Here is a 19184-nt window from a genome sequence, read left to right as displayed (position 1 = left end):
TGTCCCAGCCTTTGAAGCCTGCTATGAATTCACAGCACACAATGCAAGAAACAGTGCAATACATACCACAACTGGTAAGCAACACTTACAAAATGGTTTGGATATAAATTGGAATCATGAAGGAATGCAATCTAAAAAGGAATGGCCACTTTTCCTGACAAATCTAGTCAGATATGTTAATTAAACAAGCTTTTTAAAGAATAAAAATTAAAAATAAATTCAGTGTCTGAAGAACTGAAGTAACCTCTTGTAAGGTATTTCTCCACCCACGACCCCTCCCTTTGTTTCTCTCTCACGCACTGCAAACCTTCCTGTCTCTTTCTCCCCACTCCTTCTGTACCATGACTCTCATGTGACATTTCCAAGAAGCATCCCTCCATCCTTTAAAGTCACAGATCTGTGCCACTGAAATTTAAAGAGTGGTCCACTGGTACTACTTTCTTCACATAAAACCCAAATTTATCTTCTTTTCCACCTCCCCCCACTTTAATGCATCTGTTTGAAGTATCCAGGTCTGGCCTAAACCAGGTACCTTTGAAATGCCTATTAGGTCACTGCAAGGTGGAAGCAGGGACAAACAGGAAAAAAGTGTAAAAAAAAAACCCACCGGTAAAAGGAATATGGCAAACAGATTTTGGATATTTTTCTTTTTGTAATTCAGTATTATATTCTCACATACCATTTTGGAAATCTTTTTCATGGCAGATGTCACCTCAAGTTTTTAAATTCAGAGATGTTTTACCAAATAAGCCATTTTATAAGCTAGCCAACACACAACATTCATCATCCAGTATGCAGCATTTTCATTACATGGGTCAGTGTTAATAGAATTTAGAGATGCAAAAAAGTTATTCAATGCCTTCTGGTACAGAAAGGCATTTATTCACTGAAGTGCCAGTTGGAATGATTTGTTGCACATCATAAAGGTAAGGTTTTCAGAATGTTTAATTTTAATCTTTGGAAAGGTCTCTGGATCTGCTGAAGTGTTGAGTTTCGATGCCTTTTTGCCCAAGTAAAGTATAGGCAGTGGAAGCCATATGTGGTTCAATAGAATAAAAAGGCATTACATCAGTTTCAGAGAGAGACTGATATATCACTCAGGACTATTTTTCTTTAAAGAGTTCCTACTGGCAATTTAAACACAGTTCTAATGATCAAAGCCTTAGCAATAACTCAGATAATGTACTTATAGTGTTTTATATATATACACAGATCCATACATATGTGTCCATACACATGCTTGGTATACCCTCATTCCTTTCTAGTTCTATTCCTTTATTCTGTTTGCTTCCACTCATATCAAATGGTATCCAAATACACATCTTCAAGAAAGTAAACTAATTTGACTGTTTAGGTTTCAGCCAGTAAGATAGAGCCATTAAAAATGAGGTAAGAAGTGAACCGAAGATACTTAAATACTCTCATGTTTTCAAGGCTACAAGTGACATTTGCAGGCAGCTTTCATTTCTCTTCCAGTTTGTGGGGGGAAAGCACCCACTCCCCTGCACTTAACACTGCAGGTGTTAAGAATTCCAACCATTATTATAGTTATTATTTTAGTATGTATTTTTGAGTCCAGTCATGCCAAGTGGTACTTATCTTTTGTAATGCAAGTGAGCTGATTGAAGAAACTGAAAACAGATTCCCTTCTAAAATCCGTGAAATAACTGGGAACAGGACTATGTCTATCCCAGGTTATCATAGCAACATTTCATTTACGGAATCAAAATCTTGCAGGGTGCATTCAAAGTCCACAGGATGTCTTGAGTGCTAAAGTTTTCAAGAGGATCTGTACATTAGCAAATAAATATGCAATGTAAGAATACAGGTTTGGCCACAGATGTAGCAGCTAGTTACACATAAAGACTAAGGCTACTTCACCTAATAGTAAGAAGAGAAACTGATTTGGCTTTAAAAAATTTTCAGACAACAGTACTTTGTTCATCACTGTACCAAAAGAATTAAAAAAACCTAAAGAGGTAAGGGCAGTTCTGTGTTGTAACTGCAACCTTCTAAGACATACAAAATTAAGCTGAGAGACATGAAGGATCAGATGTCAATTTTCTAAAATAACTGGAGCCTATCAGAATTCAAGTCACAATTTCTGCTGCAAATAAATATTATTTTCTTGAGTGTTTGCGCTACAGTATCTACTGTACTGGTATAACAGGCAGGATGATATAACTGGTGTAACAGACAATTCATAAAAGTTTGTAAAAGATACAGTGAGCTGAGCATAGGTGGAATATCTTCCCTACCCACCACAAAGTATGCACTTCAGTCATCCCTGGAGTTAGAAAAAATGCCAGGGCTTACCCTTACAACAAAGTGTCTGCTGTTGTCAGAAGTGCAATGAGAGGTAGATCTGAGGTATTGCTGAAGAAGGCTGAGCAGCAGCACCAAGCACTATACACAGATTAATGGACTTACACAAAGAAACATGCTAAAATCAGACTGCTGTGAAGTAAGCCAGCTTTTCTGTTCTTTACAGGAATTTCTCTCAGTACCAATTTGTCTTGCTCTCCAGCACTTTCATTTCACCTAGAAAGTATCAGTTGATTATCAACAGACAACAGTCAAAACATAAAGGAAGTTTTGTTTCCTGTTTCCATTACCTCCTCTCTCCTCCAAGAGAGGTAACCATACAGCAGCATAAAAACATCAAAAACTTTTTTTTTTTACTTTCTTTGGGATTTATCACGAATGTTTAGTTGCGCAGAAGGCAGTTTAGCCAACCTGTTCTTTCTGCAGTTTACATTAATATATGGAAAAATCTTTAAGGAAATTTAAAGCTAGTGTGCCTTTCAGTTTCCTGTTCCCGAAACACATCATTGTATCTATATTCCTTATGTTTTTCACTGTGCCATTTTCTCCTCTATTGTATGTTATCTTCGTCACATTCACCCGCATTCGTTACAAATTCTTACTGATTTGTCTTCATTGTTTCTCACCCATAAAGTTTCTCTTTATTCAATCGCCATACTCTGCTTCAGTCTGAGTCTCATCTGGGCCCACAATATTATGCATTTTTTCTGACATCAAACAATTGAAATGTTCCAAGAGCTGCATTTTCTCACTTTAACAGAGGTACTCCTCTTCAGACTCAATTTGTTTCCATGCACTACGTTTTCTCCAGCACTCTGCTCTTTAAATGTAACTAAAGCATCTTCAGGTTGACCACTAGCCTCAGACTTGCTAGCAGACATTTGACATCTATGTTCATTAAATGTCTCGAACCACAAATTTTATCAAATTGCATTTGGTTGAGCAGTTAAAAGGCTTCTGTGGTGACAGCAAAGCATTCTACAAAGAGTTTCACTGCACTCATACAGCTACATACAGCCACAGAGCATCTTCCATCTGCATTTTAATGCGCAACTCTCCCAATGTCTGGTGGTTCTGGCAAACATACATGTCTTTAAACTTCCTGGGACTGCGCTAAGGCTTTGGTTGGTTTCTTGCTCTTCCAATCTCTCACTGTAACTTTTCTACCACTGCCAAACTGCAGGCACTTGTTCATCGCACTCCTTCCAAACATACAGGTTTGGTGTGGCCCCAATCCTCTTCTCACTTTACATTCACACTAGGAATAACAAGAGGTTGGTAAAAGAACTGCCAATCTTTTTGACTTCCCCATAAGCACTGGTGAGGTCTCTGCAAAGAGTGAGTCTACCTCAGCTGTGACCTAGAATTTAGCTAAGCCACTTAAATTTTTCTCAGTTCTGCCAACCAGGTAGAAAAGCATCAAATTAAGTTTTCTAACACTCAGTAAGAATTCCAACTGGGATCAGGAGCAACATCCATGTGCCTTAAGTTTTAGTCACACATTCAATGCTAAAAATCTTCAAAAAACACCCTGTTCTACACATGTTTAATGCTGACAACAGATGAGGCAGCTAACAGGTAAGTATGAGCTATATGAGAACAACATCTCATTTCTGATTTTCCATCTGCCATAAAGCTGCACTTAGAAATCTGAAACAAGCAATGATGCAGTTGGGAGGAGGTAAACAGTGCCACGTGCCATGGAAACAGTGAGGTGTAACATTTTACAGTACCTAGTAGCACAAGATGAAATAGTTGTTAAATAACAGGCAGTCTCTGCCAGGAAGAAAGCCACAGAATGCTTCCTGCATGGAAAACTGAAAGAAGCGATCTGAAAGTGTACTTGAAACAGCCAGAAGAATCACAGTATTGAAAGCTAGTACGGAGGTTGACCAAGGAATTTTAGCAAAATCCCAACTTTTTCCTCTCGGTGAGGGAGATCTCAGCAGACATCCACAAACTCAAAATCACCATAGTCACATCAATCTTCACAAATGAATGAGATCCCTGGAAAATTCTTCCTCTGTAAAACCCTGGAGTCACTTTTCACACAACACGTATCAAAATGTTCCCCTAAGCTTTCTAACACTCTCTGTCATCTTATGCATCACAAGTGAGATGAAAAGAGTTTCTCTAAGCATGCAGCCTGACCAACCTTGCAGCTGACAAGCTTGCAGAGCCACAATAGAAGGGAAGCCGTTTTTCTCCATCAGTGAATATCCTCAGCCATAGGGTAGACTAGAGTGTTAAATCTCAGATCTACCCAGAAAGCAAGTAGATAGGAAAGAAATGCAAATGCATTCAAAACCGCAGTCCAACCATTTCATCTATCAAATAACTACCTTATAAATATACTAATTTCAAAACTGAAGACATTTAAATGAACTTTAAAGTGTAAAAGCTTTATTTACCCACTGTCCCCTAAGAAGCGACCCCTTCACCAGATATCGAACTAAAATCATTCCTGTAATAAATCAAACATTCCTTGTTCTTCAAAAATAAAGCTGCTGTACATAAATGACATGGCTTGTCAGCTATATAGGGGCACAGTGTATTTTAGTAGCTTGCAGGCGTTCAAATTTTCCACCTCACAGCACTGAATTTAATTACATAACAATGAACTTCTGCCCTTACGTAACTTGTTGGCCTGAAGTTGCTGCAGCTATCTGCTGGGTATAATGAAATTTTACAAATGGTTTCTAAAAGTCAGAATGTGTCATGTAACAGCATCAGACCTTAGAAAATAGAGGTCTTGAATTTTGCCACATTAGTATGGAAAAGGAAAAAAGAAAAAGAGGGAAAAGAGGGAGTATCTTTGAGGAAAGCTGTGCTTGCTGACACAGCCCAAACTACTGGGAACAGCTACCTCACGTACTGTTGAGATAAACAATTCATTTTCATTATTTTCCAAGTTTTGCAGTATCTGAAACAAGAACAGACTGTTTTCCTGAAGCCTATACAGTTCAGTTTCAGATTTAACTTACTTTTTTTTTTATAAAATCCGCATAAAAATGAAAATAAAATGGAAAAAAGCCTCTTATGTTTTCAATATTACTTACAAGCAAAAGTATGCATAACAAGCTTTTACTCTCCTTGACTAACTTGTCACAGTATTAGAAATACTAAAAGACCAAAACAAGTACCTTACCTTTTGGTCATATTTACATGTGCGTATGCATTAGTGGAAAATCAAAAATACAGGAAACAGAATGTAGCATGCAACTTTTTCAGACCCACTCAGGAAAATCCTGTAACTCATATAACTTATGATGTCATAGACCAGTAGAGCAAAGCCTGTATTTCATAAAGTCTACAGCAATGAAAATATGTGATTAACCTAAAACAACGCTGACATCTAAGCACTTAGCAATCATATCTCAAAAGTGGCTTGATTTGACTTTGTGTTGCAGTCCAACTGAAAAAAAAAAAAAAGCCAAAACCAACTTATGGTGCTTTTAAGCTGTGAATCCAGTTATTTCCATGCTTATTGCTTAATGCGATAAAATTAGCTAGAATTGTTCTAATCTCCAACTAATGAAAAAATCCCAAAAACTTTTGAGGAAACAACAATTTGTTCTGTACCATTAAGTGCATTTATGCAGAAAGATAACAATGTCATCTTGATGCTTACCCAATCATTGTGTTTTCTTTAATCTGGCCCTCTGTGCCATTTACCATTGGCTCTTGATTTCTGTTTTCCTTCTCTGAAGCATCACTTGAGAGGCCCAATAAAGCTCGTACTCGTTTTGACTTCACATCCAGTATCGTGTCAGTGTAGCCCACTTCTTGTAGGTATCTGTAGGAAGAGAACTCATGCTAATCTTTTATGAACACCTGTTATTCAAAACAGTAAATGAAAACTTCTCCCTAAACTCATCTTCAACCCTTTTGCTAAGCAAAGTATGGTGCTGTGCTAATGAAGCATGCTTATAAATCATCCTGTACCAGCTGCAGAGGAATCGCCTCTTGCAGTACCAGCCTCTACAGTCACTGAGAAGAAAAAAACCCCACAAAAATAATCAAAGAGCCTAGCAGTCAGAGGTTATACAATACGTTATTCATTCGTTTACTAAAATGGGTGGAAAAGCACTTTCTATTAAAATATTTACAATTAGCTTACAAAAATCATCATAGTTACATGTACAACATAACCATTTTATTCAACATACGGAAACCACACGAAGCCTGACAAGAAGTATCAGATACATTCCTTATGTAAGCATTATTAAAAACCTAGAAAACACAGGGAATCAACAAATGCTGCAGCCGTAACTACTAGTAAGAGTTGTTATACACACACATTTTGACAAAATCTTTGTCTTGCCTTTTCCATATTCTGCAATGGATCTGCAAAATACTGTTGTGCACGTAAGGGCTGGAATCCTGGAAAAAGGCCTCTGGTCCTTTCTCCTTTCCTCTAGAATACAGAGCTAATAGCACTGCCTTCTCAGGAGCACTGGATTGATTAAATGCTCGATACTCTAGAGGACTTGAAAGAGGGGAAATGCTATTTTACAATAACAGCTGTTATAGATCAAGGACATGCACTTTTCCTGCAAGAACATTCTCCTCCAATTATTTAACAATATCCTCTACATAACTTCATTAGGAGAGAAATACTGACTGTTGGCTATATAAAAATCAAACAAGTCACCTATGCAAAACAAAATCCGTCAGCAATATGCATGCTGTATTCATTGTGCTGACAAGGAATGACTTGTGTTCAAAATAACTGATCAAAGTCAAGTCCACTATATTTAGATAATATTTTATATTAATAAAATATTTAAACATTAATTGTTTTATTTATTTGTATTTCAACATAGATGCAAAAATTTGGGCTCTTGAAAAAGAAAAGCATGTACAAGCCATCCAGCAGACAAATTCAACTTCTGCATAATTCCTTGGGAAAAGGTCTTTTAATATAAGCTCCAGACTGTCCTTACTGTCTCACTTCCCTCTCATTTAACCCTCTGTACAACACACACACACAAAATAAAAAGCAAAAGCTTTCCTAGCTGATTAGAAGACCTTAGAATCTAACTATCGGCATAGATGATGAGGCAAATCCATGAAAAAACAGTTCAAAACATTCTGATGAGAGGTCTTCAAGAAACCTCATCAATTTAAACTGCAGGTTATAACCCAGGCAAAAAAAAAAACACATAAAAATGTGACCAAATATCTTGGAAATTGACTCATTATGACCACAATTCAAAAACTAATTTAGATTAACAGACATTTGCTTCATTTAGATGAACTGAGAACTAGAAAACTTCTAATCTAATCTTTTCTGAACCTGAAGCAAGCCAAAATAAAAATTATTCCTCTCCAACACCAGTTTGTGCTTTACATTGCTCTTAAAGAATTATTTGTGCTTGTTGGTTTATCACAGTGTCATGACCCACTGTTCGCTCAAGCAGACTGTTTTCTTATATTGTGTAAAGGAAAAGCAAAGGAAATCAAGTGTTTGTGATTTGACAAGGCTTCCCCTCTGAAGTTCTGAAATATTAAAACTTTCAAACCCTAGCAAAAGTAGGGCAGAAGCTGAATGAACCTCATCACACACACTAACTTTTCTTGAAAGAAAATCTAACAGAAAAAAAGTCAAATACCACCATCATCACATTTCAATACCAGATTCTTTCCCTTGCATTTGTTATCCGAGTCCCTTTTTCAACACTTACTGTCTTAGCAGCTGTCGTCCTTGTTTCCATATTAGCTGACTGTTCTGTTGTGGCTGAATCTCTGTCTCATTCCCTTCATCTGGAAAAGATTATTTTATCATGAACATTTTTTTCCTTGTCCTACTTCTTAAAAGGATGCCCATCCACTTGAAAAGACAAAAGTGATTTTTACTAAAATGGTTATGAATTGTTCAATAACAAAATAAAAGATTCAAAGTACCAATAATCAACCAATCAAGAGACAAAAAAATGCATATAGCACATAATTACAGTACTATGTACACATAAAGATTGTCAGGTACATCCTACTGTGCAAGTGCCAGTTCCACTATTCATCAGTTGTCTCCCTTCTGCCTCACATCCAAAAGTCCCTTCTCTACAAGGGCACATAATCACATAGACAATCTGGAGTTCCATTTTTGCATTAACCTTCCAATATAAATGCTGCTCATAATTTCAGTTTGAATACAAACATCTTTAACTGCTCACAATATCAAATGCAACTGCCTCATTATATTCATTTACGACTCACTGTCCAGCTAATTTCCTTAATATCTGACAGTTCAACATGAAACCAACATACCTACTCGCTTTAAATTTGCCCATATTTGTATTAATTAGCTTTGTGGTTGTGGAAAAAAATACAACAGTGTCTGTTTACTTTGTATCCTGAAAAACTGTTGAAAAATTTTCACCACGTTTTCCACAACCATATATTTGTATCCAAAACAGTAATACTCCAGGAGAATCCACAAAAAAAAATATGTGGTTGTTCTGGTAAGAAACCTATCTGAATGCTGGCAACCAACAGATACATATTTATTCTGTATATAGCTTCATACTACATGATGGTTGGGCTTTTTCCTCTCCTCCAGGAGACACATAAGCATGTACTTCCCAAAAGAAAAGATCTTGGTTTATTATCTGCGAAAGCGTCTATGCAACTTGAAACCCTTGTGGTCCAAACACTGAAGGATGAACAATCTTCTTGTGTAAACAAAGATTAAGAACCAGAAAAACCTGTAGTATAATCCTATGAGTAACTTTGTATGTGATGTGGGAAAGCTACTGTCCTTACTGGGAAGTCATTTACCTTTGTACAACTGTATTAACACAACACAAAAAAAACTCACCACCCACCCAAAGATCAAAGACTAATCAGAATTCACATGCAAGGAGAGCCATATGAATTTAATCCATTTCAAACTGACAAATTCATTTAACAGCAGTCATAGGAAATAATCAATTGCACCATGATTTTCTGATGACAGCTGAACACAGCTAGACCCAATGGACAACTACCAAAGCTCAGTCATGATTTAATTGTTATAGACTGAGGTAAATCTGCCTGAAATTTCCTTTTGAAAGCAAAACCCCTTCTCCCAAAGGCACAATTAAGTATATATACAGGCAAGAATTCTCTTTCATTTAGTGTCCTCAAAACTGCGCACTGCTAGAAGCAGCAGTTTACAGATGAGAAGGTATTTGCATTATTAGCAAATAACAACAGCAGATACCACAAGCAGTTAAAAAAAAAAGGCATACTTTTATCAAGAGATTGAACTCTCTTCTAAACTGTACTACTGAACAAGTCAGATCTTCCCAAGAGATCACAAACAACAAGGACTCATTTGGAAGAACTACTAGAAATAGTTCCACTTTTTTTCCTGACTGGGCAGGAAAAACAGACGGGTTTGGGTGGTGGAGAGGTTAGAGACAAATATACAAGTATCTACCAAAGGTAACTCTATAAGGAGCATTAACAAATCTTCTGGTTTAAGTGTGTATCTTTAATCAGTCCAGATTTGATACAGAATTGCACATTTCTAACAGCAATGTACATAGAATACAATGGGATACATCAGGATAATGGGTTTTTAACAAATGTAATTCCACTAATGTCCACTTTGCAGCACTGGCTATGGCTCTTCCGGGCAAGTCAGCCCTTGCACTACATTCCTCAGCTGGAAACTGGAGCAACACGCTACAGCTGCATCCCGAAAAATTACAAAACCCAAGGATCTTGGTATGATCAGGACAAAGTTTTCTAGTGGTCCAGACACAGACCAGAGTCGTCCACTTAGTAACAGCAAATTAAACTATTACTTCAGTTAAGGAAATAACCTTGATAATGTGAAATAAGATTTCTCAAAACCTCATTCCATCTTGGACAAGAAAAGCCTGGTGTAAAGCTCCATCAGTTGGCAAGGGGTTGGATTTTTTTGTTTGCATTTTAATGACCTTCTGAATCCAATAAGGTAAGAATTAACCATAAGAGTAAACAAGACCATCCCTTTCACAAACCAAGTGACAGAGCTGAGGTCTACCGACTTTCTATATTCTTGCTTTATGTACAGGTGGTTCTAGTTTTGTTGCTGTAGTAGGAGCATCAGAGACTGAGATACAAAAATTATCACCTATTACTTTTCTTTTCAAGGCCTTGACCTATAAGCTGATCTCTCTACCCCTTTTTTTTTTTTTTTTCCCTTCTCTCTACTCCTTTTTTTTTTTTTCCCCTGAGGAAAGGATAGGGACATAGAGAGAGGGATAAAAGGAAGTAATTTAAATTCTTAATTCCTCAAGTTCAGTGCTTAAAAGTATTTGTGTGAAGTAGGAGAAGTAACCCCTAAGGAGATGCAATCTCCAGAAAAACAAATCAGCTTTCCAGGGACCAAGGTGTAAAACTGTCCTCTCACAGCATGGCACCTAAAGTTAGTTGTATGCGTTTCCAACTGTCACTGGGATTCTGTAAGTAAATTCCCACTCTCAGACTCTCACGTCTAATATGCACTTTCATTACTTTTTGCCTGGAATACCATTCAAGTAATTGAAAATATTATGTATTATACATTCCACATCCTTTGACATTAACTTCTTGTTTAGAAGAATTATTCAAAGACAAAAGGATTCTATACCTAAAAATCCAGTATCTCCCTGTTCCAAAACACCCATACACATTACTAAGGAAGAGAAAAAATTATTCTCTCAAGTAGCAGCTTGTTGGTTTGGGTTTTGAGGGTTTTTTTTTAATCTAAACTCATTTATTAACAAGACTCTTTCAGAGCGTTCGCATATATTTTTAATTTTACAGGCATAAAATACAGTCTTTATTAATTATCTGTATTCCCACCAGCTTACTTTATTAACACGGTCACTTCAGCATTTACACAAACCACACTCAAGCTTTTACGCCAGTAATGAGCTCATTCTTAATAAATTCTTACCGGAATCATAGTTTGGTGGCTTCATATCTCCCTGATTCAATTCTGTGCCATATTTTAATTTGTGATATTTAGCCCTGAAAGAAAAAAAAAAAATAAAGAAACTATTAGTACATTTAAAGGGCATCTCTGAACATACAAATGTCACCTGTCTTGAGAAGCCACTCCTTTCTTCCAGGCTAGGAACAAAACAAAGGAAGCAATTTCAGCAGGACTTCAGATATGTAATTTTTCTTAATCATATTTTCCAAGGTTGGCACATAACTGCAAAGTGAATACCTGTGAAATACAGGGATCAGTGGACTGCAGATTTTACAAAGCCTTCTTGCTACAGGTTTCCTCCCTGTGGACAAGTGATACCCTGTTTCCCTTCCCACCCCTTTTTTTTTAGCCATCACTATGAAACTTTTTTTTTTTCAGTTCAATGCCACCTACTTCATATTCCATACTGTCACCTCAATTAAGCAAACCTTAGTTTTATTCTTTGAAATGCTGTGCTTCCCAACAGCAGCAGACATTGGTTGGAGCTATTCTACATCAGATGTAGCACTGACAGCATCCCATGCAATATAATGGCAGTAAGAATAACTAGAAGAAAAATGAAAATGCTTTTTAATTTTAAAAGCTTCATCCTACAGAGTCACTGTCTATAGACTTTTTAAACATGCAAAAGAATGCTTACAAAAGCATTACAATGCACATATAAGACTAATAAATTTTTAATAACTTACAACACAGTAACACAGAAACAGAGATAAAGAGAGCCTTAAGCAGTTTCACAATCTGTTCCCCCTTCTCTTGCACTCACTGTAACTTTTGTCTCTGGGATTGCTTTCTCCCAAACATGAAAACTTAAGACCACTCAGAAAAACCTAATTCCCTACAAAGTTTTGTAAACATTCACAAAGGGATAGAAAAGCAGCATTCATACTAGTTCCTACACTGAATAAAAAGCAGGTAAGAATTCAGGCAATGCTGGGCATGCAGCCTGGCTGTAGTGGGACAACACAAGCACACACACACACAGAGCTCCAATGCACATGTATGGAGCTAGGTATAAAGCAACAAGATACACGCCACAAAAGATAAAAAGAAATAAAGAAGCAAACAAAAACCCATCAAAACCCCTCACATACACCAACACGAAAATGGGCTTCATTAGCTCCACTATGCACAAGGGAACTCTTCCACTTAAAATGGGTTTTTTAAAAAATTAATGGGTGTGACACTTCATAATTGTGCAGGCCAAGTCTCACTAAACTCAAACAACTGTATCAAGAATGACTGTAGGTAATGTTTTCAAATTACCTGCACCTCTTGATTGCTTCTCAGACATTTTTATTACATTACTGGGGGATTTTTTTGCCTTTTCCCATTTCATTAAGAAAACTCATTACTTCTGACAAAATGGTGCTGACGGAAGCAATTCTTGGTAGTTATTATGCTTTGGTATAGACAGTACTAGTTTCCTACTAATCCAACTGCCTTTTAATTATAATAAAAATTTAATTCTGGATGAGAAGGGTAAAGACAGACTGAAGAAATGCAGAGCAAAAATGACAGATGAAGGAACTGACTTCTTCCTCAAGAGCCAGGGCCCTAAGCTTTAACTCAGCTGAGCAACAACCATCAATAAAAGGAGAAAGGATGCACTCGAAATACATCAACAGCAACAGGGATAAACATGTTGGTCAGTAGAGAAGAGAATAACTAAGAATATAACAAAATTAAAGCCGAATGCTCAATCAAAATATTTCTCTTTCCTTTTCCAGCTGTTTTCTACATCTAACTGGCACAGACATATTACCTTGGTAAAACAATTGCATTTCATTATCGTTAAATACTGAGCTATATATGCTTTTTCCCCCACCATCACTAATAAAAAGCAATAACTAATCAAGAACTAGGAAATCCTCTACTCTGTCACTAACCTACCTCACCAACTATAAACACTCTGTCAAAAGCTTCCAATTTTTTTTGCAGTCATCAATTCAAATGACCCTAATGTTTAATCTATTGTGATTTGACTTATCGAAAGTGTGTAAGCATTAACACTAATTTGGATTAGTGACCTATACTGTGCTCAATTCCTGCCAATAATTTCAGACAGCAGTTAGTTCTGTGGCATGAAGCACTTGCTTTTAGCTCTTGGGTCTTATGCAAAGTTCCATTATCCTCTATGCATTCACTAATTTTATGGTCAAAGTTTTGTTATTAATTCTCACCCTAAGAACCAAAGTAAAATGTCTGCTACGTTAACAGAAAGGATTTTTCCTTGTATCCTTCTTAGTCCCCAGAACTCTCACTTGCTGTCTGAGATCCATTTTTTAAAGATTCAGCCTGCATTTTTTTAAACTTCCCAGATATTTATCTTACTCTGTTAAATCTGTGTATGCTCATTTTTAATTTTTTTCCCCACTTAAATCAACAATAATATTCTTCTTTCTGCTTACTGAAGTCTTCCCTGCTCATTAAAGGCATTATAAAGTCAGTTCAGCAAAGTGAGATTATTCATCCTATCACCATTCTAAACTAGTAACAGCAGGGTTTTTTAACTCATAATGCAAGTTTTAAAAGCCTTTGTTGGTATTCTTTACTTCAAGAGGATAATCTAGATTACACAGGTTTGTATACCACTGGCCCTTAAATTTATCTGATTAAGATTTCACCTTTCAGAAGATTTAAGTTTGTATATCACAGGCAGAGACCAATAGAACTACAGATAGGCAGAAGAATCGTGTCCTAACAAAGGTGGGCAATTGAAAAGCTGACAACCCCAAAAAGCAATCCTTATTTTTAATATTCCTGGGAAAGTTAAAACCAAAAAGCCATAGACAGACTTTTGCCTCCACAATATGACAAAAAAAAAAAAAAAGTCAGTATCAAGCTCAAACCTGCAATGAGAATCAGTAAGTATAAATTCAGGTATCTAAGCAAGACACCTGTCAGATGTGAAACAGAAACACGAATACCATGGCAGAGTACCCGATCTGCTGAACTCGCTTTCAGCTACAGTCAGCTTCTGAAGTTCAGAGTAATATTACTAGGAAAAAAAAAAAAAAAAAAAAAATCAATACAGACAGCAGCTAGCAGTCCATCAAGGAAGTTATTTTCTATCCTTCTTCAGCCAGCTTCTATGAGATTTGTTATTAGAACTTTCCCATGGTGCAGCTGGAAATGTCACAGGTTTGAAAGACAAACAATCTTCTTTCTAAAGCACACTAAGGAAAGGGCTCAACACAACAAGTCGGACTCCTAGACTAGAAAAGAGTCTTGACTATTTAGTTATGCATACTGCAATCAAAGGCTAAACAACTTCTCATAAAAGAAGCTAATTCTTTTCTATACAAATTCTGAATACATCTTATTCCATTAGCATGTTTATATTTTATCTATTTCTACCAATAACAGTGTCTCCTGACCACTTGTCATGCTTAATTTCTCTGCTTTTTAAGAAATCACACAGTCCACTTATTAACAGTTTTGAACTGGTCCTTTGCACTTCACATTGAACTCCGGCTCATACATCACAGCAGTGAGATACTATTATCACAAAAAAGAGCATATGCATTTTTTCTGTAAGTAAGTTAAAGAAAAATCAAAACTTCTCCAACCATTGTATTATCTGGTCAAAAACAAGGACAGTGGTTTTGAGGTAGGGGAAGAAGAAGGAAAACAAATCTCAAAAGATGAGCCTTTATGATCTGAAACTTGTTCAACTCACATCATTTGCCCTCAATTTCCAAATATTATTCATAGTATGCAGGGACTGAAAAATTACTTTAGAATAACCAGCTGAAATATACAACTTTTTATAAGGCATTTTTTTCTACAGGAAACTAGCCTTCAATTTGTTTAGAAGAAAGTTATTTTGGAGCTGTGAAACTTCGTTACTGGGTAGATGCCCTTAACTCAGATAAATATGAAAATTACCACTGTTTTGGCTTTTGCAGTTCATTATACAATTCTGCTTTTATGATTGGCAATATTTTCTTTAAACTGTATGTCTTCTATACAAACAGTGCTTGGAGACATCCAACATGGCTGCCACAACACTTCAACAGTTGCTTGGGGAAACATTTAAAGCTTTCATGTGTCTAAGTTTCCTAAAACTAAGAGCAGTGAAACTTTTTTGAATACTTCACATAGAAACAAGTTTGATCCCGATCAAAAAAGGCCATTATTTCTTGGAAATATCTGTCGCCAGACCTGAAGCATCTGATCCAGCTGTGCTGAGGAAGCCTGCCAAAACATCCACAGAAGATCTAGGAGCTGCCGCCAAACCAAGAGACATAAACAAGAATGATTGCCAGGAACAGCACAGAGAGATATTCTGCCCAGGGAAGAAGGCGCCAGCCTTACGGGGATCAGACACACCAGTGCTGAAAACAACATAAAATTAAATCTAGGGTTTCTAGAGACACAGCTCAGGAGTCCAGTTCTTTGTTCAAAATACGTTAAAACAGGAAAAGGTCTAGACTAGATGAAACAGGACATGTACTTGAGAGAAGCAGTACTACATTACAGCTAGCTCCTAAAAAATCCAGAGGAAACAATGCCATTTACTGGTGGCGGAGAAAGTATTGATAAAGTAACAAAAAGTAACCCTCAACTGCGAGCAGCTTCACACTGCAGTCTACAGGATGTTGGCAAAACTACACCAAAACTGCTGTTGGAATGTGATATTGCTCAACTATTAGCTACCTCCTCTTAAGCTTTTTGCTACTTAGTGTATTAAGACTATTCAGCAGAAGTAATTGGGCTTCCTATACACACGGAAAAGGTAATCCTTAAAGATCACTGTTGTGGTTTAAACAAAGTCAGCCATAAATCACGCAGTCGCTGTCTCACTCCACCCTCTTCTTGCCCTCCCTCTACTACCGGAGGGATGGGAGAGGAGAATCAAAAAGAATGCAACTCCCACAGGTTGAGATAAGAATAGTTAAATAACTAAGGTATAACACAAATCACTACTGCTACCACCAATAATAATAATGATAAAGGAAATAACAAGGGGAGAGAAATACACCACCTTACCACCAGCCGACTGATAACTTGCCCCATCCCGACCAAGCACCGACCTAGTCCAACCCTGCAGTCCTAGCCCTTCCGGGTAACTCTCCGTTACATCCTGGGCATGACGTGCTGTGGTATCGAATACTTCTTTGGCTAGTTTGGGTCAGGTGTCATGTCTCTGCTTCCTCCCGGCTTTCCCTTCTCCCTGGCAGAGCATGAGGCTCAGAAAGTCCTTGGTGAGACTAAAACATTTGTGTTATCAGCTCCGTTCCCAGGCCAAAAGTCAAAACACAGTGCTGCACCAGCTACTAAGAAGGAGAAAAATGACTGCTACTGCTGAACCCAGGACCTAGTTCCAAACCCCCTACTGTGGGCAGGGGCACCTTCCACTAGACCAGGTTGCTCAAGGCCCACTCAATCTGCCCTTGAACACTTCCAGTGATGGGACAGCCACAACTTCTCTGGGTAACCTGTTCCACTGTCTCACCACCCTCAAAGTAAGTAAATCTGTAAGTAAAACTCATGTTCCACCTTACCCAATGCAGAATTACATTAAGTGCCACAAAATGAGAACAATGGCAATGCTTCCAAAGTTTTTTATTTATAGCAAACTTTGAAAACATTTGGTTGATAAAAGAAATGCCGAACACCTATTATATAGAACAGCAGCTCATAAAAACATGTATCTGAGAAAGCCAATGTCACACATTTCTTGTTTGTGGTTTCCTGAGAGCACTGTGAACATGAACTACTCTGGGCCAAAATTTCATACCCCGTCCCATTACTCATAAGTTAATTTATCTAGCTAAGAAAGATATGGTATGCTGCAAGGCCAGGGCAAAAAGGAAGGAACACAGGAATGCTTCCCTGCCTCCACCCACCCACACCAACCTTCCCCTAACTTGACCAGAGCTCCTCCTACCTTGTAGGATTTCATTTTCCAGCTCCAAGATCCCAGTGGAAAAAGCCAGCACTCCAATTGACTATTGCCTGACCCAGCCAATGACTGATTGAAGAAAATGCTGGGAAAGGGAGCAGGGCTGGCAAGCTCACTATGTTGCCACTCTTTTAAAGCATCAAGCTAGAACACTTGCCGATAGACATTTCCAGCAGAAATACAAAACTTTCTTCAGAAACTGGCAAATAGTAATTCTGTTCAAAACCACAGACTCATAAATAGCTGTCCCTAGCACACACCATTCACAAGAATCACATTTATTTATAAACTATTGCACACCCATACTGAAGCTGTCAAACTGGATCAGATAAGCTGACTGTAGCCTACTGACCTCAGACACCAAAGATAAAACCATACACGGTATGTAAAACTGTGTAAAAACTGCTAATATAAAACCAAAATATTTTTTCCTAATCCTAAGAGTGACTGCTGCATTAGGATTTAAATGTCTTAATTTAGACAGATTTTACTGAATTCAACAGGGGGACCATTTCACAATCCACGAAGTTTGATTTTTTATTTATATTTTTTTAAACTTACAAAGCTTCTCTGATAACATACAGAAATGTATTGACACAGTCTGATAATTTTAGATAAACTTCTAATGTATCTAAATTTATGTGGGTTATGAACATGAAGCACTAGAGATATCCCTAAGTAATGAGGAATAGCTCCCCCAGTTTTGAAATACGTAAATCTTACTGAATTTACATACCTTAGAGCATATCTTTAACTGCACAAGAACATACTTCATAGCCTCTGTCTTTTTTAAGTGACTCCAACCTTCATAATTATGAGTCAAATGTATACATAATGGAGATTGCTGTTTACAGCTGTGCAAAGGCTTACATTTGGTATCTTTCTGTGCTGTTTGATATACAATCACTACCACAGCAAGGCATAGGCAAAAAGGTTCTCTACCTTAAGCATTCCTCTAAAAAGTCCATAAAGGTGAAGCAAGCATGCTGCAGCCCTGAGGCTACTGCTGGCTAAGAAAACTGGTTGCAACTCCATGCTAGCAGATAAACTGGTTGCTACCGGAAAGAGCTAAACTCAATAGTGCAAGGTACATCTCACATCCTAAAGCAGGCCACATAAGATGAACAAATCTAAATGCAATCCAGGGATGTACAACTATTAGTACCCCTTTAAAGTCATCTAGCAGCAATATGCTATTCCTCATTTGTATATATTTCTAATCTTATTTCTACTAATACAAACTATTTAAAAGAGGTTTATTTACTAATATCTCATTAAAGAGAAGTAGGAATTATCTGATAGGAAAACTGTATGTAAGCAATGATTGCTTTGCAGTAGTACCATAAATGTACTATTTCATCAAAAAATTTTAAAAGACATTTTACTGATAAAATTTTTTAAAACTAAACTTGGCCAAAAAAAAAAAATAAAAAAAAATCAGTTTAATAGAAAGAATTCTGGAAACATGGTAAACAATACAGTTCATTTACCTCAAAGTTTGGAACAACATGAAAGCATACATAAGAATAAAATGGTAAAGTAGACTGGGGACTTCTGAAATCCCTATGAACAAAGAAATAGACATCTGATTAACCAGTAAACATGAACAAATTTTTACCCCTCACACTATTAGCCTCCAGAAGATATTCCTGCAAAGTCTATTCTATTGAAAAGATTAAAAATATAGCAAGATTAAAAACTAGCAATCACTAGACTGAAGACAATTACTCAAGATTTGAGTTATCAAGAGATTATTAAACAAAGCTAGTACTTTGAACAAAAAGAGAATACACTGTAGTTCTGGAGTATAATCTGTACAAGTAAGTGTAATTTTACCAAGGAAAAAGTATTCATGATTGATCAACCAAGGATTTTATTTGCATATTTTTTTAGCCATGCTGTGTTAGCTATTGGTTTTACTATAATGTAGACATCTATAACAAAAAGTTTATTTAGCGTAACTATTTATCAATTTGAGAACTGTATACAAAAGAAATA

The 19184-nt window shown here is 36.9% G+C and overlaps 1 protein-coding gene across 3 annotated transcripts in view; it reads right to left on the bottom strand.

The window, feature by feature from the left end:
* STRN (striatin) overlaps nucleotides 1-19184 on the bottom strand; it is a 70244-nt gene that overhangs the window by 35568 nt on the left and 15492 nt on the right. For all 3 annotated transcript variants that reach the window (XM_065680093.1, XM_065680094.1, XM_065680095.1), the window contains exons 3-5: nucleotides 11237-11310; nucleotides 8013-8091; nucleotides 5957-6121 (exon numbers count right to left, since the gene is read on the bottom strand). In XM_065680093.1, coding sequence (XP_065536165.1) covers nucleotides 5957-6121; nucleotides 8013-8091; nucleotides 11237-11310 — 318 coding nt within the window. The remainder of the gene's footprint in view (nucleotides 1-5956; nucleotides 6122-8012; nucleotides 8092-11236; nucleotides 11311-19184) is intronic.

The sequence above is a fragment of the Lathamus discolor genome, chromosome 5 (assembly GCF_037157495.1).
Source record: "Lathamus discolor isolate bLatDis1 chromosome 5, bLatDis1.hap1, whole genome shotgun sequence".
Classification (NCBI taxonomy): Eukaryota; Metazoa; Chordata; class Aves; order Psittaciformes; family Psittacidae; genus Lathamus; species Lathamus discolor.
Note: the sequence above shows the minus strand (reverse complement) of the source record. Positions and strands in the feature narration are given on the sequence as shown.